The sequence below is a fragment of the Indicator indicator genome, chromosome 3, assembly GCF_027791375.1.
Source record: "Indicator indicator isolate 239-I01 chromosome 3, UM_Iind_1.1, whole genome shotgun sequence".
Lineage (NCBI taxonomy): Eukaryota > Metazoa > Chordata > Aves > Piciformes > Indicatoridae > Indicator > Indicator indicator.
This window is the reverse complement of record NC_072012.1, coordinates 7,296,214-7,317,574: the sequence shown is the minus strand read 5'-3', so window position 1 is coordinate 7,317,574 and position 21,361 is coordinate 7,296,214. Positions and strand designations below refer to the sequence as shown.

Below are 21,361 nucleotides of genomic sequence, written 5' to 3'. Positions count from 1 at the left end.
GCCGGGGCCGCCATGGGGTCGCAGATCAGCACGGTGAGCGCTTTCCGCAGACCTCTGGGCGGCGGCGGGGCCCCGCGGGTGGAAGGGACGGGAAGGCGCGGTCCTGACGACGGATGGTTGGGGTGCTTGGCTGCTGTGGCGCTGCATTTTGCCTTCTTGCTCCCACGCTCGTCCAGCCACGGCCTTGAGAAAGCTGAGGCCCCGAGGCCTGGCCGTGGGCAAGGGGAGTGGTGCGGCGGCCGCTGCCCCAAGGGCCTCGAGGCCGGCAGTTTGTGGGTGCCTGAGCAGAGCTGGGCTCGCTGGGCGGTGTCCCAGGATCACAGAATTGTCAGGGTGGGAAGGGACCTCAAGGGTCATCTAGTTCCACCCCCTCTGCTTTGGGCAGGGATATCTTCTACTAGATCAGGCTGCCCAGAGGATGCCCCAGGCCCCTGCTGCGTTCCCTGCCGTGGCCATCGTGCTGGACGGGAAACGGCGGTACCCGTGTTGGGAGCTGTGTAGGTCACCCAGCAGCGATGCGGTGGCTTTGGCGACTTGTTTTGTGGCAGGCGTGGGCTGGGACGCGTGTGGACATCTCCAGCTCTTACGCATGTGGTAACGGTGTCTGTGTCGGCTGTTGTGGCGTGTGCCCTTTGCTTCTCTCAGTTCCCCCAACAGTTTTTCAGTGTCCATACTGGTGGCTTTAAAACCACCAGGCTGGAGTCTGCTATTTCAGTGGGAGAGCTCTTTCAGGATAACCTCTGCCGAGCGGTGAGTTTGTAGTGCTATTATCTGTAGCGCTGCCCTTTTTCCACAACTGCCTCGTGAATCATTTCTTTTCTCTGATGCCCCTACCGAAGCGTTTCTGGCTCTGGGTTTGTGAGAGGAGCAGGATGAAAGAGGATGCACCATATGCGCGCTTGGGTATAGCTGCTTTTTAGGTTATTCGATCCGAATAAAATGAGGCAAATGCTGAAATTGCAGGTGTAAAGAAATGGTTGTCCTTTAATCTGCTCATCGCAGATGAGATGAATATTAACTAAGATCACTTAAAAATAGGGTTTGAATGAGGAAGTGGGTGAAGGGGGGAGCTGATAGTACAAAACTTCTCTCGCGTTTGGTTTATGTGTTCTTAGACCAGTATCGTGGTGGAGTGTCCTGCCATAATCTGACACGTTTTGCTGTGTTTTGCTCACCACACCCTAGTGGAAAGGGGCTGGAGATCTCAATGCTGTAGCTCTTCTATTTCTTGCAGCCTTTTTTCTTATCCCACAGAGATTTGTTTCCCTTAATAAAAATTCCTGGCCAGTGACTTATTTTGTGATCTCTGATAGCAAAGATTTGTGCAACTAGAAATGATGACTCACTGGGTCTTCATTTAGTGATTCCTGGCCTTGCAGTCAGACAGTTAGCTTCCTCTGCTGCTGTATCTGCAGCTTCCATGGTTGCAGTGCAGGTGAATATCTCGATACACTTCTGTAGGAATGTATTTCTTAGCAAGGATAACTTTTTGTAATTATTCAGCCTTCAATTCTTCCCCTTTTTTTCTGCCTTCCAGCAGAACTGTCTGAATTAGTGGATGTGCTGTTTCTATCCAGGCTAAGTTGCCTGAGGTTTTTGCATTAATTGACCATGAAATAACAAATTGCCTTCCATAAAGGTAGCACTTTCTTAAATGTGTTTGTCAGAATTAAACTGTGTTCTGTTCCAGGAGACTCAGATGTGATGCATTTCTTTAAAAAGCGATTATTATGCACATTGGGGGAAAGAATACGTTAATCTAATTGACTGAATGACTGGGAGTTTAACTAGACATCTGATGACACAAACCTGATTTGCAAAGATAGGAGACAACATTTATCTTTGCACACAGGTGGACAAGCTGAACTGTAGAAATGGTTGTTTTCAACTCCACTCTCCTCCCACCTTCCTGATCATCTGTTGCTGGACATGCAGTAGTGTTGGAGCTGGGACTGAGCCCATTTTCGGCTGCAGTTTTTGCTGGTCCATTTTAGATAGCCACATTTGTAAAATGAAACTGTTTGATGTATTAATGTCTTATTTCAACCATTATCTGCTTCAGATTCAGCTTACTGATCTCCACCAGGTGTCATTCACTTGTTGCAATGTGAACTTGGGATTTTATTTGCTTCTCTGTCAACTCCTATTCTTCCTCCTTTTTTTTTTTTTTTTGGTGACTCAGTTCTTCCTGGAGCAGCAGTAACCTGGTAGATCTGCAGGAATTAAGTAATAACGTTCTTGTAAACTTAATCTTCAGAAATAACCTGTGTGGAGCTATTCCATTAGTTTCAAATAAAAGTGAAAAGTACAATGTGTGTCTGTATGTGTGTATATATGGTATGACGTGCCTTCAGGTTATATCCATTGTTTATATATTTTAAGTGTTGTACAGCAGCATTTTAAGAGAGAGTTTATGCTGTCCTTTAAAAAAAAAATTACATTTCCTACAGTTTTAGTAATAATAATTCAGAACTCTTTTTATATAAAGTAATGTGCTTCTAAAAGATTGGGCAGGTCCCTTTAAAATTACATGAAAGAGAAAGCTAACCCCAGCAGGACTTTCAGTGCTTCCAAAGTGCCTTTTATGCAATCTCATATATTTGCCTTTTTTTTTTTTTTTTTTTACCCTACAGTCATGATTTTCTCCTCTCCTCTGTTAAAGCAAATAACAAATTGAAGAGTTGGAGAGGATTTTTAGAAGTAGTTTTTCAGTTTATCCTCTTAAGGTAGGACCAAGTCTACTTACACAAGCGACATTGTGGTGCTTACCTCATCTTGCTGAACAGGACTGTTGCTGGGAACAGGCATTAGAAATGAAGGCATGGGTCTCTAGCTGAGCATGATCTGGGCAGTTTCTGCATTTGTACTCTGCAGGTGACTCATCTTCAGCCCCATCTGTCTGAGGTATATTGCACTGGGCCAGGAAGGTGACCTCTTCCTTCAGTATAGTCTGCACAGCTGTGGTTGCAGCAGCATGCTATCTTCTGTGCTTTTCTGGGCTGGTGTGGCCACTCGGTCTCTCTAGGGTAGGTAGCCCATGGTGCTGGGGATGAAGAGGATGGTGTGTTGTAGGGGCATTACCTCCTTCTGTCTAGTGAAGCTCATGACAGTGTGCAGGACTGGGGAGGCATCAGATGCAGGGGCTGAGCATTTGGGGATCCTGGGCTGTTTAGGGGAGGAACCAAAGGCAGGGCTGGAGGAACAAATGTGGGGAACATAAAATGACAGAGATAAAAAGGGCTGACCCTGTGTACACAGGCCCTCTCTCCACCCTTGTGTGACTGTCATGCAACCAGTCAGCCCAGTTTGTCCCTTGTCCTTGTTAAGCTCCATAGCTGCAATCCCAGGGAGGGGATGCTGTTCTGTGTGCACATCTGTCTGGAGGTCTAAGTGCCAGCACCTGGAATCAGACTGTGGGTTGGAGGGCCTGTGTTTCTGTGGCGCCAGCAGCCAGCATGAATGTGTGACAGATAGCAAAGATCAAGGTGGAGTAGCCAGCAAATAGGTGAGGTGGCCTGTGAGGCAGGTTTGTCTGCATCGCTGAGGTGCTGGCTGCTGGGGGGGCTGAGGCAGGTCTGTGGTCAAGTGTGAGATCTCCAGTTACTGAGGGCTCACAGCACATTTGATGGTGTGTGAAGGGATCTCTGCAACAGCAGCTGGCTTCTGAGCCCAGATGCCTGCAGCTGGGGATGCTGGGGACAGGTGCTGCAAAGACTAAGCCAGCTACTGGTGGATCCACCTTGTACACAGGCATATATGTGTATTTTCCACTAATGGACCTTTATCCTGGCTGGCTGGAGAGGGGAGGGGAACAGAATGAGGCCATCAAGGAGTTTTTTGTGAGGATCTGTCTGTGATGATCAGTGTGACCAGCCATGGTCACATTTGGGCATGTGTTGGGCATGTGTTGTGCATGTGTGCCCATGTGCTTGCCTCCTGGACATCTGTGTTCAACCTCACTAAGGGTTCGACCTGGGGACATAGAGCTGTGACAGCCTTGCTTGTGTTGAGCTGCTAGGTTTGGCAGCCCTCTGCTTTGTGCCTTGATGTAGGGGTAACGCCAAGGATTCACAAATTTGTGAGTCATACTGGGTGGTGGTTTTTTAATCCTTCTTCTTCCTGCTCATATTAGTACAAAGAAGCTTCTTTTTGTGTGTGTGTGTTTAGATTGTTATGTCATGCTACCATCATCTTCCTTCCCACCAAAATGACTTCCTCTGGTTCTACACACGTCTAACGCTTTCTGTCTTGCTGCAGTTGGGTCGGATTGTGACATACCCAGTATGGCTAATCTACAACACCATTGTGAGTTTCTTCTGGGGCTCACGTCCTGCGATTACTCTGAAGGATCCTGAAGTCAAGTATGCACTGAGGCTGATTGATAAGGAGGTATGTACAGTGGTGAGCTTTACCTCTCTGTAGATGCTGTGAAATGCTTTATAGCTTCTTACATCTTGCATAATGGTGCAGCTCTAGCATTCTTGTAGGCCCCCTTCAGGTACTTGAAAGTCACTATTAGGTCTCCCTGGAGTCTTCTCTTTTCCAGGCCAAACACCCCCAGCTCCCTCAGCCTGCATTAGCTGTCTTTCTAATGGAATTTGTAATGACAGTTACAGTACAGAGGAGGCCTTCTAGGACTGACACTCAGGTCCCTTCTTTCTTCAGCGTTTACCTCAAAATGATTTGTTGTGAAGAAAATTTCATTAGTGTAACCAGAACTCGTAAGGGGAAACTAGACAAACTGTGATGAGAAAAAGAATCTGTCTTTATTAGTTACTTTCAAAACAAACATAAAGTAACAAATAAATAACCCAACAAAATCAAAGTTACAATAGTTTATAGAATGCTTACGACATTTTCTCTAGATGAGATACACCCCATAGAGCTTTAAAAAAAGGAAAGTAGTTGAGCTGTTTGAGTGTATGCTGCTTCTTTAATTTATTTTTGCTTTTTTTTTTTTCAGTCCCATGAATGTGAGTTGATTTTTAAGAGAGAAAACTTCCATAATATAAGAAATAGCATTATACTTACTCACTACCACAATTGTATTTAAGGTACTGCTTTCCTAGTAAGAGATTAGATCCTAGATGGACTGCATAAATTGTTGTAATTTTATAATAAAGTTCTTACCTAAATTAGAGTGCTCTTTTAAATTTTAGTTAAGGAATAATTAAATTATTATTTAGTGAAAATATTTTTAAGGCTTTTGGCATAGCAAAGGGGGCCAGGTTGTTACTGCCTAATATTCTGGATATCCACTAGTGTCCTCTGAAATCATCATCTATGCTGAAATGGTTAGTGCTTCTGATTTTGAGACATCAAAATGATTTTTTTTTTTTTTTTGGCCTTTAACTCCTTGCATATTTCAATGAATGGGAGTTGAAGAACTGATTGATTTTTATCTTGTGCTGTGTCACAGAAGGCAATGTAAATGCTCACACTATTTATAAAGTTAATGTTCAGTTTTAATCTAAAGTTAATATTTACTCATATGGGTATTTTATTAGATTTTGCTATGTGCATTTAAATGCACATCAAAACAGTATTCACATTTGTCTGTTTTATTTCTGTTTTTAGTTCTGTATTCCTTCTAAATTATTTTGAGCTGAAGTCAAGTGTTCGGGGAGTTTGAATGAGAAGCGTCAGGATTGCCATGCCAGGGGAGTTCATAATGCAAAAAGTTCAGTTAGGATGCTTCTCTCCTAAATGTTTAATCCTGCAGGAAGCCAGTCTAGCTTACTGGTTTTAGAAGTGAAATCACAACTGTTAAATCCCAGCAACATAGCTGATGATTATTCTTTTCATTCTCTCTTTCAGGAGGTTAGTCATGACACAAGAAAATTCCGATTTGCTCTCCCTTCCACAGAGCACATTCTGGGTCTCCCTGTAGGTATGTTCTGTCTTTTCTTATTGAGAATAAAGCCATTGTTAAGTACAGCATAAGAGATTTTGAGGGGATTTTTTTCCTACATTTTCAGCTGTTCAATTTTGAATACTTTCCACATGGCTTGTGGTGATATTTAAAGCTTTGTGAGATACTCATGCTGTGAGTCATCTGCAGGGGCACAAATCTTGTGTAACTCCGTCTTGTTTCTGTGAAGACAGTAGAAACAAAGACTGATCTCCATTTGTATTTTTCCAGCACATGTTATTCCCAGGGTGCTTGATCTTTGTGGTGCCTTTCTATCCCCTGAGGCAGTGCTCTCAGCTACTTCCACTCTAGCACATGCAGTTTACCAGATGATCTGCTCACTTCTGAATTTGTAGCCAGACTCATGGAACCTCTTGATCACCATGAGGTTAGATGTTCTCTTGGGTCTCGCCATGTGGCGTGCTGCCTTTCACACTAACTTTGTGCAACTTGTTTCCTCTTGTTTATGTAAAGAGCGTTAATTGTCACTTCTGCTTTAACAACCTGTTGCAATGATTTGCGGATTAGGTGCTTTGCAGTAGTCCTGAGCACCTTTGCAGCATTACAGTCCATTGTGTTTAGATTCTCTCTTGCTCCAGATAGCTTATTCTCTTGATCCTCTTAAGCAGCCATGAGGGCAAAGCTGGTTTCCTTCCCTTGCCCATAATGAACATGGAAGAGTGAACTATCTTACCTGTAACTGTTCTTGTCCTACGCTCTAACAGAAGGAAGCAGCCTGGGTTGAATTTGGTCATGGCTTCCCAGTGTTTGTGTATGATCTGGGCAAATCAGCCAGTTTCAGCATAGCCTGAAGACAGTGTGGGCTAAAACACCCTGGGAGCAGCATAATCATGCTCCTGAAAGTGCTCTTCATGGGCTGATCTGAGGGAGTGGTTTACTGGGCAAGACTAGAGAAGCAGGGAGCAGAAAGCTGGTGAGGGTGATAAAAGCAGCTGGGAGCAGCAGAGCTGGCAGCCTTGGGACAGATAGTGGTGTGCACTCTGCATATTTAGTCCAATGCAGGCATTTTGATTTTACTGCCAGCTGGAGAACTATAGGAAAAGCCATGATTAGCTGTGAGGGAAAGTGGGATCGCATATGGCCCCATACAGAAGCTGCCAGCTGCTGTCCAGCCGGGGTGGGATAAAGCTCTAACAAGTAGGAGCAAAAGGAATGTTTTCCCTTTGGGTGGAGCGCCTTTTTTGGATTTGTACCAACTCTTGTGAGTCCCAGCAGCAGTCCTGTCTGTCCAGATTCATAGTCTGCAATGGTCACTATAGGTCTGTTCCTGGAGGAGTGGGTGGCAAGGTCACCTCTTACCTGGAGGAGGAACCTCCCTGCTGCTTTCTTTTCAGGTCCTCCCTATCAGAAAACATTTGCTGCCAGATGTGTATAGGCTTTGCTGAGAGGGTTATTTGAATCATTGTAGAGTCATAGAATGCATCAGATTTGAAGGAACCCTTGAAGGTCATCTTGTCCAACCCCCCTGCAGCGAGCAGGGGCATCTTTAACTAGATCAGGTTGCTTAGGGCCTCATCAAGTTTGACTTTGACTGTCTCCGGGGATGGGACCACATCCGCATTTCTGGGCAACCTGTCCAGTATTCCACTACCCTCCTTGTGATGAATTTTCTCCTAATACCTAACCTAAATCTACCCTTCTTCAGTTTCAAACCATTGTCCCTCATCCTATTGCTACAAGCCCTTCTAAATAGTCCATCCCCAGCCTTCCTGTAAGTCCCCTTCAGATACTTAAAATGTTGCTATAAGGTCTCTCTGGAGCCTTTCCTTCTCCAGGGGAATAACCCCAACTTTCCCAGCCTGTCTTTATAGGAGGGGGTGCTCCAACCCTCTGATCATCTTTCTGGCTGTCCTCTGGACCCATTCCAGCAGGCCTATGTCGTTCTTGTGTTGAGGCTTCCAGAACTGGACACAGTACTGTTCATATACACTTTCAAGTGAGTTATGGTTGCTCATTTTCCAATTCACCAGGTAGCACATCTCTATTTACCCACTGATTGGCTTCACCCTCCCAACAGCTTGGCAAATGAGTAAAACCTCTCCTTGTGTTCCTGTAACAGGTAGAGTAGCTACACTGTCGTCTGAGAGCTGCATTCACCTTAAGAGATAGTTTGTTCTGTTGACCTGGGTTCAGTTTTGGGGCCCTCACTACAAGAGAGATATTGAGGTCCCAGAGTGGGTCCAGAGAAGGGAAGAGAGGCTGGTGAAGGATCTAGAGAACAGGGCTGGTGAGGTTCAGTTGAGGGAACTGGGGCTGTTAGTCAGGAGGTTAAAAGCAGGCTGAGGAGGCTGTTTCTGACTCTACAACTCCATGAAAGAAAGTTGTAGGGAGGTGGGTGTTGGTCTCTTCTCCCTGGGAACAAGAGATAGCATGGGAGGAAATGGTCTCAGGTTTCACTAGGGGAGGTTTAGGTTGAATGTTAGAAGAAACTTTTTCACTGAAAGCCTTCTGAAACACTATAACAGGCTCCCCAGGGAGGTGGCTGAATCCCCATCCCTGGAGACGTTTAAAAGAGGCAGAGATGTGGTGGTGGGGCACATGGTTTAGCACCAGGCTTGGTAGAGTTAGGTAACGGTTAGACTCAAAGATCTTAAAAATCTTTTGCAACCAGAACAATTCTATGCTTCTATAAAATAACAAGAAACTTATCTTCCCCCCTGCCCTGGTATTCTTAGGCCTCTTTGGGCTTGTTGGAATTTTACAGGAAAACCTTTCAAAGGAACTAGGTAGATGTTTGGGTTTTTTCATCAGAAATATAGACTTTGAGAAAAGAAACTCCTGGAGAGTTCAGTGCCTGTGTTACAGATTGAAATGTGATGGCTACATTCAAATGTTAAGCTGGAGGAATAGCAGGGTTCACATAGTGCCTTATGTCTAGGCAGCTAGAAGACCTCCTGCAAGACCTGAGAGATCTGAGGTCAAACTAAGGAGAGTTTTAAACTCATTTGTAACAGTTTATGACTAACATGTTAATGAAGGAGTGTGAACAGCACTTGACAAGTTTTTACATACATAAGTACATACAGTCTTTTGCAAGGTCTTGCATACAGCTAGGGCTTTGGTGAATATAAATGCAGGAAGCTGTCAGAACAGATATGATTGAGACATAAAATTGGCAGCAGAGTTGGCTGCCATTCCAGGTAGAATCTGTACTCTGGCAAGGTGCAATGTCAGGAAAATGAGAGGAGCAGGGGAAAAGGGGTGCTGCAAAACAAGGTAGTTAGGAGAACTTTGGAGACTGCTTTTGCAGTCCATGCCAATGTGGTACATCCACTGAAAGAAAAAGTCTTTTGAAATCAATTGGCTTTTTTTTTTCCTCCCTGCATACAGGACAGCATATCTACCTGTCCACACGGATTGATGGAAATCTGGTTATTCGACCTTACACTCCAGTTTCCAGTGACAGCGACAAGGGCTTTGTGGATCTCGTTGTCAAGGTGAGAATGTCACACTCTCTTACCAGGTTGGGCAGTTTCTCAGCCTGCCTTTGCAGCTGCAGTGCTATGTGAAGTATGATGTGCTGGTTTCTGTTCTGTGCCACTGTGGACTTCCACTATTGCAACAAATTGTGGTGGGTTCAAATTACCCTCCCCCCCAGCTAATTTGAGAGAATTAGCCCCCAAAATAAAATTGCCAGATTAGCTCAGTGGGATGGAAGCAAATGAAGCTATATTTACAAGCAAAACTACAATCTAGAAATATAAAATGCAATGAATATGTACAAAATAGACAATATTTACATACATTTACAATTTATAAACAATACAAGAACCCCCCTGGACAAAACCAGGGGGCTGCCAACAGCTTCCCCCTCTCCCTGCCCCTGGACAAGGAAAAGAGAAAGAGGAGAAAAGCAGAGAGTATTCTGTTAGTACTTAGCCACAACAAACAAATGCAGCCAAGATCAGCAAGCCAGCAGAAGCAACTAGCTAGTATCAGCTAGAGTAAAGAGACTGAGAAAGAGAGCAGAATAGTTTATACAACTAACTTTATGTTAGTTATCAGACCAATGAGATTATTTAGACCTTATCATTGTTTTTCTTATGCATGCAATAGTAATTTATTTACATTCTACCACTTTCTAGTCAAGATCTGAGGAAAATTTCCTGGGCATCAGCCTAAAACTGCCACACAAGTCATGTGCAGTTACCTACAAACCACATGGCATTTGGCAAGCATTCTTCAGTGAGTGTCTTACGAGATGCTGCCTCATTTTCTGGTTTTGCTTACTGCAGTTTTCCCAAACCTGTGTAAAACCGCAGATGTTAGCAGGCTTTTTAAAACCCTTGGAAAATGAGGAATTAACCTTGCCTGAACTGTCAGCTGCTTCTGAAGCTAATGTAATATGGTCATTATGATCATTAGGAGGGGTGATCGTTGTCATTAGTGATCCAGTGTGAAGGACTGATTTAATTGGCAAAAATGGGATTTGGAGTTGATACCATACTTTAGTTTTATCTCTTGGTAGCTAGACTAAGTAAATATATTTAATGCTGACAGGAATTTTAATATCTGCACTGGTTTTACTCCTAGAATTTTACTCTTAATTATTTTTTTTCTTCTTCACAACTTGCTTACATTTTCATTAATTTCTTGCCTTACTGCCCTTTATTCGTAGCTATTTATTATTTGGGCTCTGCCTCCCACATCACTATATACAAAAGTTATTAAAGATTATAAAGGTTTGGTATTTGATTGAGAATATCTTCCCAGTGCAGGAATTGTTACAAATGGTTTGAGAACAGTATTTGGAAAGATAAATCCAAAAGCAGTATGTTACCCCTACTAACAAAAGGTAGGTAGTTCCTGGAGACCTTAGGAATATCTCAATTACTCACAATGTTGCTGGCTGATTGTGGGAGTTCCTCTTTTTGTCTTTTTTTATTGGAAAATCCTCCTGAACTGCTTTGTTGTTTATAATCCACGTGTGGTGGGCAGAAATCCGAAGCAAAGGAGCTTCGTGCTCTCTGCAGCTCACCTGTTCTATCCAGCCAGCTAATTTTTGTCAGAATTGTCACCAAAGGCTACAACTGATTGCCATCAGTTCTCTGCTTGACCATGTCCAAACATGCCCAGACTTGACCCTGCATGAGGTCTGTGCCTGGCAGGACATGTGGCCTGGGGGAAGGGTTTGGGGGAAATCCACTGATCCACAGGCCTGGGAGGGGGAGGTGTCTCTCCTCTGGCTTGCTTCATCCCAGCCTTGCTGTTTCCTTCCCAATCCCCTCTTCACAGGTGGGAAGAAGAGGTTTTGGGTGCACTGCCACACAACTAGTAACACTTCCTCATTTACTGTGAAACTAGATGCAAGTTTACCCTCCACTGCCTACTTGCATTTGTGAGCATGGCATTGCACTGAAGACATGACACGGAAAAATGTAAAACCTTTGATGACTCCTTCCCGGTGTGGCTCTCCATGCCTGCAAATGATGCTATTCCTGCAGAAGTGTAGCTAGATTCAGCTTGAATTCTTCCACACCCATGTGATTTAAAACAAAAACCCCAGCACAGTTCCAGCAGTGTAACTGCAGCCACTGATACCTGTTGGTGGACAGCTGAATATTCAGTTAGTTGGGTATGTGCTTTTTTCGTTGCTCTGACTTAGAGGTGTAAACAGTTGGCATCCCAAGAAGGTTTAGGATTATCCCTTTGGCAACTAAGATGTTGTGGGTCTTTCTCAGAAGCTTTTCTATTTGAAATCATGGTGGTTTTTTTTTTTTCCCTTCTCCCTGCTTTTGAACTTGGGTGTAAGTCATGTTGGTTATTTAGAGATATTTCTGTGTTACAAAAATACAACATTGAAATTGCCAGTCTGTGTCCAATCTGATCAAAACTGGGGTAAGAGTAGTGGCATTTAGTCTTGTTTTATAGACAACTCAGAGCTTCTCTTTTATTGTCAGTGAAATCTGCACTGATAGTATTTCTTTATGTATTAGTTGTGCTCCTTGCATAAGGAGTATGGGTACTTGAATGTTTGAAGGGCAAACACTCAGCTCTGAGTTGTAAGATTAATTGCTTCATTGTTGTTTTTTAACAGATCTATTTTAGAGGTGTCCATCCAAAGTTTCCTGATGGAGGGAAGATGTCTCAGTACTTAGACAGCCTGAAAATAGGGGATACCATTGACTTCAGAGGACCAAGTGGCCTACTTGTCTACAATGGAAAAGGCAAGGCTGACTCAGAGGATAACATTTATCCAGAAAAAAACATCATAAAATAGTACTAATGCTGGTCACAGTATTAGTACTATGGATTCAAGTCTGTATATAATCAGGGAATAGTTTGGGTTGGAAGGGACCTTTAAAGGTCATCTAGTCAAACCCCCCTGTGGTTAGCAGGGGCACCTTCAAGGGTTGCTCAGAGCCCCAGCCAACCAAACCTTAGAGAATCATAGAATCAGTTTTGAATGTTTCCAGGAATCTACCATCTCTGTGTGCAAACCACCCCAGTGTTTCACCATCTTCATTGTAAAAAAAATTTTCTTACATCTAGTTTGAATCTACCCTCTTTTAGTTTAAAACCATTGTGCCTTGCTGTGTCACAGCAGACCTGAAAAGTCTGTCCTCATCTTTCTATATGACCCTTTTATGTGCTGAAAGGCTGCAATAAGGTCTTCTTGGAGCATTCTGTTCTCCAGGCTTACCAACCCCAACTCTCAGACTTTCCTCACAGGAGAGGTGTTCCATCTCCCTGATAATTTTTCTGGCCCTCTTCTGGACCTGTTTCAGCAAGATCATGTCCTTCCAGGGCTGAGGACTTCAGAGCTCGATGCAGTACTCCAGGTGGACTCTCCCCAGAGTAGAGGGGCAGAATCTTTGTGGCTGTGTTCTGATACATACTGCATGACCTGAGCCTTAGCTATCATGTCTATTTATGATTTGGGCTGGTACTCAATATTTGCCCTTTCCCTCTAGACACAAAGATTCTTTTTTTTTTTTTTCTTGCCAGGATCTCTGCACAAAAGAAGTTACTAGTGTCTTAATCAAGTCAACAGCCACCCTGAGGGGCATTTTTACACGACTGCAGAAATGCTTGTTATTTATACTAGTCCCAAAGAAGGGAATTCCCTCCTTGCTTTTATGGACATAGTTTATACACTGATAAAAACACTCAGTATTTATGCTGTCCAGTACTAATCTCCCAAGTGAAAATGAACTTTATGACTAGGAAGTATTTTTATGCCAATATAAAGTATCTCTCTTGGGCATAGTGAAGCCACAAATGTGTCATGAAAACCTTCTGGCAATTTTGTGAGCAGCAGAACTCAGATATGTGTTTTTCCAGAGGGTGGTTTTTTTTTTTTATTGTCTTCATGTTATCCTGGATGAAGATAGGTGTGAATACAACACATAAAACATCTTGGGCAATTTCAAAACTCTCAGGTTTGGCTGCAACTGGCACATCATCTCAAAAAGAGGAGATAATTACATGAAAAAATTCACTCTGCATATTTCAATTTTTCCTTAAAATAATCTGCATAGGGCAGAAAATTTCAGCAGATGAATTCCTTCGTGTAGAACTGTTTCCACAATTGGGGCTTCTGAGTATCACTGGAGGTATGGGATGTGAGCAGACAGAAATACCAATAGTGATGGCTTGATGTTGTAGTCAGGAGTAAGTAATAGCTCATGCCAGTGTCTGATATTGTCATCATGTGTCTCTAATTATCTTTCAGGATTTAACTGGTGACTTTTGTCCGTTTCCTACTTTATAGAGGGGGAAGGGTGACAGGGCTGAAACAAAGTCAGTTAGCTCAATGTGCTGGGAAGGGATCATAGGCATTTTTCCTGTTTGCTTTCCTCATTGTTTTCAATCTCTCTTTCTTCAGGCAAGTTTGCTATTAGGCCTGAAAAGAAAGCTGAACCGGTTATTAAGAAAGCAAAATATGTGGGGATGATTGCAGGTGGGACAGGTATGTATATATAAAGATTAGTCCTTGGTTTCTGACAGCTTGTATTTGCTCATAATTCCACTCACATGCTCACTTGGACTTACTTTTGCTCCTTTGTGTTCTTGGATCATTGACCTGCCTTTTACTCTTTCAGGGATAACACCTATGCTGCAGATCATCCGAGCAATCATGAAAGACAAAGATGATCCTACCATTTGTCAGCTTCTGTTTGCCAATCAGGTAATTTTTCTGTTTGTATAAAGTTTTATTTAAGTAGCAGAACTCCACTCAGCAAAATAAGTTCTTGGTGAGAAAGCCTTCTCTCAATCCTGAGAGAAGTGAACTGAAATGTTGAAAACTTCCTGTATAAAGGGACTATGATGAATTGAGTTTTCAGTGTTACTACTGAAATGGTGCTTTCCCTCAGCCAATGCATTTGCTTTCCCATGTCTCATTGCTCTGTTTCTGATCCAGTTTATAAATGTTTTAAAACTCTGAATTCTTTAATGTTTTGGGCAGACTTTCAAAGCTGTCTTTCTTAGTTGAAACATGAAAGATTCTTGCCAGCAGCTGGTACATGTGCTCTAAAAGGCTGTTTCAAAAATGAGTTCCATTATCTGACTTTCTGGGGTGCCATGTTGCCATAGGACTTGTTTTTTTAAGGGACAAGATGTATTCTGGGTACCCAGTGGTTGCCTCCACCATAGTAAGCATACAGTGTTTGCCTTGGTGGATTTGTGGCAGTGTGATGTAATCAATCTGCCAGGCTTCCCCATGTTTGCATTTCAGCCATTACCCCCTGTAGCACAGGTTTTACCTGCTTTTGGCCTGTTTGATTGCAGCACGTTTCACACTCACAGATGACCTGTGCAATTGTGTCTGTGGTTAAGTCCACCCCTTGATCTTGAGTCCCTATCCCTTCCTTGATAGCCTGAGGTGCCACAGGTGCCCACTAAGCTGTAAGTAATTCACCCTTACATGGCCAGTCCAAAATCCACTTGAGCCACTTCAATCTTAGCAGCTTGCCGGTTGCTTTGATGTTCTTCAGTGGCTCCACTCTTGGGTACCTGGGCATCCATGTGATGTACTTTCAGTAGCAGGTTCTCTACCTGAGCAGCAATGGCTTGCCAAAATTCAGCAGCCCAGATGGGTTTACCTTTGTGCTGCCAGTTGTTTTTCTGTTGCTGTAGTGTTTGCCGCTGTCCATGAGTCTGTATGGAGATAGTGCACTTTTTCAGGGGTGAAATTCCAAAACACTGGAGGTGACCACTGCTCTAGGCACTGCCTCATGCTCTTCCATGCATCCTGCCACTCATAATTATCCAGCCTCAGGGCAGATCTCCAGGTGGTATTCTTGGGAAGGATTTGCGTTACGCTCTACAAGACCTGGGATGCATTTAGGAGGCAAAACACCAAAAAGAAGGCTGCTCTGGGTGTCCCAAGAATATTCAGGCTTCTCAGAAGATGAAAACGTGTTTTCCTGTGTTCTGCCCATTACTTGGGTGAGAGTCCAAATAAATAGTGAGACTGCATACAAATATCAGCTTAACTGAGTGACCAGTGGAACACTCATAATCAGACAGTAGCCAGTGCAGCAACATAATAGTTGTGATTTGTTTCACTGAGGTGATGAGAAGCACCACAGGGAGAGCGTAGGGTGCATCAGGATTTATACAGCATAACCAGGAAAGCAAATGCATCAACATAGTGAACACACTAAGGAAAAATACATATACTGAACTCCAAGCCCCAGCCAGCCCTTCCCCTATAAGGAGGCATGCCATCAGTGTGCTGTCAAGTGGTCAGTGTGCTGTCAAATACAAAGCATAATCATTGTTTCTCTTATCCTGCAGACTGAGAAGGACATCTTGCTACGTTCTGAGCTAGATGAGATCCAGGTTCAGCATTCTGGTCGCTTTAAGTGCTGGTACACACTGGACAGAGCACCTGAAAGTAAGATCAAACATGCTCCTTCCATTGAAACTTAGTACTATGTCACATGCATCTCTCTGAGCTCTTTCTTAATGAATGAATCCTGTCTGATTGCATCCAGTGGAATCATCCTTCACACAGTGATACATGGAAACACCTAGATGCAATCAGGCAGCATTTCCAAAGCTCCCTCTGGTGAATGGTGGTGCAGTGTTCTTCCCCTGACTAGACCTGAGTATGTACTATTATCTACTCTGGAAGGTGACCTTTCTTTTGCCTGCCCCACAGACAAATAGGACATGTTATCCTGGCTTGTGTTTGGAGCATGCATTAAGGCAGCTGCAGTGGAAGTGTCAGAGGCACTGTATCTCACAGAGATGTGACTAAGTGCAGGCTCCTACCTAGCTGTTGTTTTATGACAGTTCATGGCAGCTGGTCTTCTTCTAGGCAGTGGAATTGCCTTTGTATTAACAATGTTTCTTAAGGACAATGCTGTTCCAACTTGATGCAGCCCTGTTTTAAAGATAATGTGACAGTTGTCTACTCTAAAAGAAAAGGATGAGCCAGCTGAATGCCTCCCCCAGCTGTGCATGGTCAAGGAAATAAAAGCTAAATAGTTACTGCCCTTTTGGAAAGGCTCAGTAGTTTCTATTTAATTTCTGAATGTGCCCACTCTCGGTGAGATAGATTCACATTCCTGTTCAGTAATAGTTTGGAGCAGAAAAGGAAAAGCCAGATGCCTCCCCCTCTTACCTTGTGACCAAGACTACACCTCCAGTTGGTGGTGGTGGGGAGAAAGGTGTTGCCATCCCTACAGTCTGTCGCTGTCATGTCATCTACTGCAGTTAGTGTTCTGAAATTTCTAAGCACTATTCCTTTCCTTTTGGTACTTGTGAATTACAAACTGATCTTAGCAGTTGTAATCAAAGTTCCTCCTTAGACATCCCCCCGCCTCCTTCTGCAGACTTCCACTACCACATGTGAAAACAGACCAAAAGTGGACATTTTTGGATGATCTGTGGGAGACAAATGTGTCAGTCTAACTGCGCCCAGAGGCTTGGGCTGGCAGTAGTTTTGCACCCAGGGCTGGGAATGCAGTGGTTAAACCAAAGTCCTAATATTGACTGATTAGCACTGCTGAGTGTTCCAGCCAGGAACAGCTTCATCAGTGAACTTGGGAGGAGGCGGGATGGTATTTCACAGAGCTGGAGCTGAGACGATTCTCATTATGTTCACAGCATTCCTTGAAGTTTCCTTGGGGCTTTTCACAAATTTTATTAGACATCAGCCCTTGTTTTCTCCATACAGCATCAGTTATCCACGTAAAAAGCAGAGGTGGCTGGTTTTTCCACCTATTCTAATGGCGTTGAGGATGCTGATACAAGTAAAGTGTACAAATGCCACAGTCCAGAAAGCCCCAAACCCCACGCTAAAGTGTCTTGCATCTGTCTGTTCCTTCTTTCTTTATTCCCCTTCCTCTACTATTTTTTTTTAACAGATTGGGATTACAGCCAAGGATTTGTGAACCAGGAGATGATAAGAGATCACCTGCCTCCACCTCAAGATGATGTTCTGATCCTCATGTGTGGGCCTCCTCCAATGATCCAGTATGCTTGCATTCCCAACCTGGACAAGCTGGGCTATGCCAAGGAGATGAGGTTCTCCTTCTAAAGACTACAGATAATTCAGTGATCTTGTGTATAAGGGAAGCAAAGAACCAAAACATATAACGTGGAACAGTACAAAGCTGCAGAGCTGGCTGATGCAAAGTGCATTAAGAAATGCTTCATTTTTCTCTTAATCTCTAGCAAGTAAAACACTTAAGCTGAACTGTACTGTACACTGCACAGGAACAACTGTGTTTTGGAAAGGTAGGGATGCTTAGGGCAGTAACCACACATTTATACTTTTTCTTAGCACTGATAAATGGCGTTGCTATCCTACTTCCTAACACTCTGCATAGCCAGCATTTGATTTGGTATGAGGTATGAAAATACAGACCATGTGCTGGATTATTCACCTTACTTATGCCAAACTTTAATCCTCATGGAACTTTTACAGGAAGAGGGCCCAGGAGGTTTTGGTTGTTTGCATAATCTTTGCAACATCAGGAGCGTAGGGATGCTTGTAGAGTTGAAGGATGATAATTAACCATTTATGATTGAAGTTGTTCAAGCTAAACAGACAGGTAGACAGAAACACAGGTTTGTTCCCTTTGTATTTCAGAATAGTGCAAATAGTTTCCCAGCTGGTCCCAGTTCTCATCCCTGAGCAATGAAAGAAACTGCAGAAAGCCAGGAGCTTTGGGCAGTGTTCCACAAACAGCTGGTGGGTTTTGTATGAACATGCTTGGAGTACAGAAAAACAATCCCAACTGTAGTCTTTAAATAAGTGGGTGGTGCCAGAGGAGTACAAAAGCAGTTGTTACATTTGTCCTGTGCAGTGTGGAAAATCAGAAAAGCTGGGTGTAAACTGGATCTAGTTTTGGTTTCTTGTTTCCTGGAGATGGCTTTCTGGAACAAGAGGAGCTGAAGTTTCAGTGGTGGGGTAGTCCAGTCAGGGGGACGCAACTTGCATGGCTTGATCAGGCAAGGCTCTAAAGGGTTTTGCATGCTCAGGACATGTGGGAACAGCCTTAAGTCACCAAACTGACAACAAATTGAAACGTGTTGCTGAATCTAAAAATGTGTCTTAGATGCTCTTTAGTACAGCTCTGTTTATTACTTTTTTAAATACGCTTTTTTCCCACAGCAGCCTTTAAACTACCCTTTAGTAAACCTAAGGCATTGTGTGTGCCAGAGATGCTGCTGAGATTAAAGCTGTCCTGTAAGTAAATCTAAACTAAACCAAAAAAACCCTTGTTCTGGTGATGACATCAGAGTGACTGACAGGATACATATCAAGTAATGTGGATGTTAGTTAGCTGCAAGTGCCAGTGTGTGATACCAGTGTTTAACAGATTGGGGCAGGGATTTGAGGTTGTAGCTTCTTTCGTGCCTGTACAAACGATGGGTACTGGGCACTTCAAAGGTTAATTTTGAGCATCAGTTAAAAGGAGACAAACGATACTAGTTAATTTAATGAACCTCAGATGGATAATACTGTTACTAATTTTATTAATGAGACACCGCTGAAGCCTTGAATTTCTGATGTATGCTTCTGAAGCTTGTTCATTAATCACAGAATAGAGTGATTGTCATGGAAAAGACCTTATTAAGACCATCAAGTCCAACCCTTACCTAACTACCAAGTCCAGTGCTAAATCATGTCCCTTATGCTACAAAGTTCAAATAATACTCAAGTTAAGTTTCAGTCCCTTTTTTAGGGGGCAAAGAACAGAAATATGAGAAAAATTATCTTGCTGCTGGTTTATATCATTGTGGGATAGACATAGTTTTTTGGGTTTTTTTTTTTTAATTGTTGTATTTAATGAAGTTTTATTGTTAAAAAAACCCCAACACTCTAGCTGGTTGTGCAGTCACTATTTTGTATTATTTACTCTGCTTGGACAGCTACTGTCTTTCTTTCACATCAGCAAAAGAAACAGTGTCTTACAGGTGAGTCACTCCTGTCTTACTGAGTACATCTGCTTCAACCTCCTTAAGAGACAAACTCCTTGTAGCAGAAAGCCTGGCAGAAAGGGGCCTGGGGGTTCTAAGCGACAAGTGGCTGAATATGAGCAAGAGTGGTCAGGCACTGGAACATGCTGCCCAGGGAGGTGGTTGAGTCACCAACCCTGGATGTGTTTAAAGGTGGTCTGGATGTGGTGCTTGGGGTATGGTTTAGGGGTGAACTTTGTAGAGGAGGGTTCATGGTTGGACTTGATGAACTCAGGGGCTTTTTCCAACCTGTAAAGCACTCCATAAAAGCAAAATCCTAAAAAAAAAAGAAAGAAAAGAAAAGAAAGCCTGCTGGATTTGTTCTCTCGTTTGATTTTGGTGAAGTGCTGTATTTGGGTGCTGAGTGAAGTAGTAAAGTATCTGTTTTTCTCCTTACCACTCCAGTCTCCTCTTTTTACCTTTGTTTCATGCATCTTCATTGTGATGAGACTCTCTTAAATAAAAAGAGGGATTTTTATATAATCTACTGAAACAAAACTGTCTCACAGTCCCTTTTGTTTGAAGATCCTGTACTGTAGCATTTAAACAAGTCAGTCCTAAAAAGTCTGGTTTAAAATATTGTATTTTTTTTCTTTCTGTCTCAGAAAACAGGAGGGTCCTTTCAGTTTTCTGACAATGAGCTCAGTACTACTTACCTCCATGCGACAGAGCAGCTGGGGAAACAGCCTCCTGCAGGAAAGACATTTCTGTGGAAACTTTCCTGAGAGAAACAGGATGAAAAGGGCTGCTGCTGCTGCTTTGGCTTTACCCCAGAGGTGGGTTCCCTTCGCTCACCTTAGTTTACAGAAAGGAGCCTCACATTGTTCCTGAGCTTTTCTCTTCATCCTGCCTCAGTGATCACAAAGAAAGGGAACATTGCCTGGGCAAAGCCCAGTGCAGCAGCCAGGCTCTCCCTTGTAAGCTCTTACACATATTGGTCAGGTGCAAGTTGGGGAAACAGCAAACTGGGCTTTGTGCAGCAGGGATCTGCAATGTGCCTTGCTTGTACAGCGTAAGGGGGCAGTGGTACCATCTGCTTAGTGTTTCTGGGCATTGTGCCCTGCCTGCCACCCCCCAGTTTACTTACCAGAACAGGAGCCTCTTTTAAAACGCATCTACCACAGCCAGCATGCAGCACTTCCCATGCAGCCATCCCAAGACATCTGCATCAGGCTGTGCCTCTGTCTGCTGGTTCCCAGCAATGGGCATCAGGACTGGACACAGGCAGACAGTTACAGAGAATTCCTGCAAGTGCACAGCTTCTACCCAAATCCACTTTTCTCTTGCAACCATTTGCTTGTAGGGGATGCTAACAAGCAGCAGCTGGTGCTGAGCTAACCATAGGAACGACTCTGTGGCAGTGGAAGGGAAATACCTGTACAGCAGGGAGGGGGAGGCTTTATCCTTCCAGGGAGTGTGGGATCAAAGAGAAGGGAGAGGTGCATTGCTGTGGGATCACCCAAGGAGGAAGGGTCATGGTGTGGCTGAGCAGTAAGACAGATGGAGATGAATGTCTCTGCTTGGGGTATAAAGAAGTTGCAGCTTCTTCAGCAGGGGAAAAGAAGGGGTGGGGGCTACACCAGATGCCCTCCTGGTGGAGCCAGGTAGGGTGGTATCCTGATAACATCATGCTTCTTAAATGTTCTTCTAAAAGGCTGGGGTGAAGTGTTCTGCTGGGGTTTTCTCTTGTTATGAAGACCCACCTGGCTAGACTAACCAGATATCAGGAGCAGTGCTGCAAATTTCCCCTTCTCAAAGAATTCGAGTGGTTTGAGTTGGAAGAAAACTTAAGCTTACCTAGTTCCAACCCCACCCTGCCATGGGCAATACACCTCCTACTCAACCACATACCTCCAGGCCTCACCCAGCCTGGCCTTGAACACTTCCAAGGAAAGAACATCCACAATTTCTCTGGGTAACCTGTTTCTGTGCCTCACCACCCTCACACTGAAGAATTTCTTCCTCATGTCTAATCTAAATCCGCCCTCTTTAATTAAAGCCATTAGC

General features: G+C 43.6%; 1 protein-coding gene across 2 annotated transcripts; it reads left to right on the top strand.

The window, feature by feature from the left end:
* LOC128981240 (NADH-cytochrome b5 reductase 3) lies at nt 1–19,832 on the top strand. Of its 2 annotated transcripts, none has more exons than XM_054399945.1 (9): nt 1–33; nt 4,258–4,389; nt 5,818–5,890; nt 9,263–9,369; nt 11,970–12,099; nt 13,761–13,844; nt 13,978–14,063; nt 15,677–15,776; nt 17,254–19,832. In XM_054399945.1, exons 1-9 carry the CDS (start codon nt 13–15, stop codon nt 17,424–17,426), a joined length of 906 nt encoding a protein of 301 aa, XP_054255920.1. In that variant the 5' UTR covers nt 1–12; the 3' UTR covers nt 17,427–19,832. The 2 variants fall into 2 exon arrangements, with proteins under 2 accessions (XP_054255920.1, XP_054255919.1); XM_054399944.1 differs by having other exon boundaries at nt 11,970–12,104; nt 13,766–13,844.
* The last annotated feature ends 1,529 nt before the right edge of the window (nt 19,833–21,361 follow it).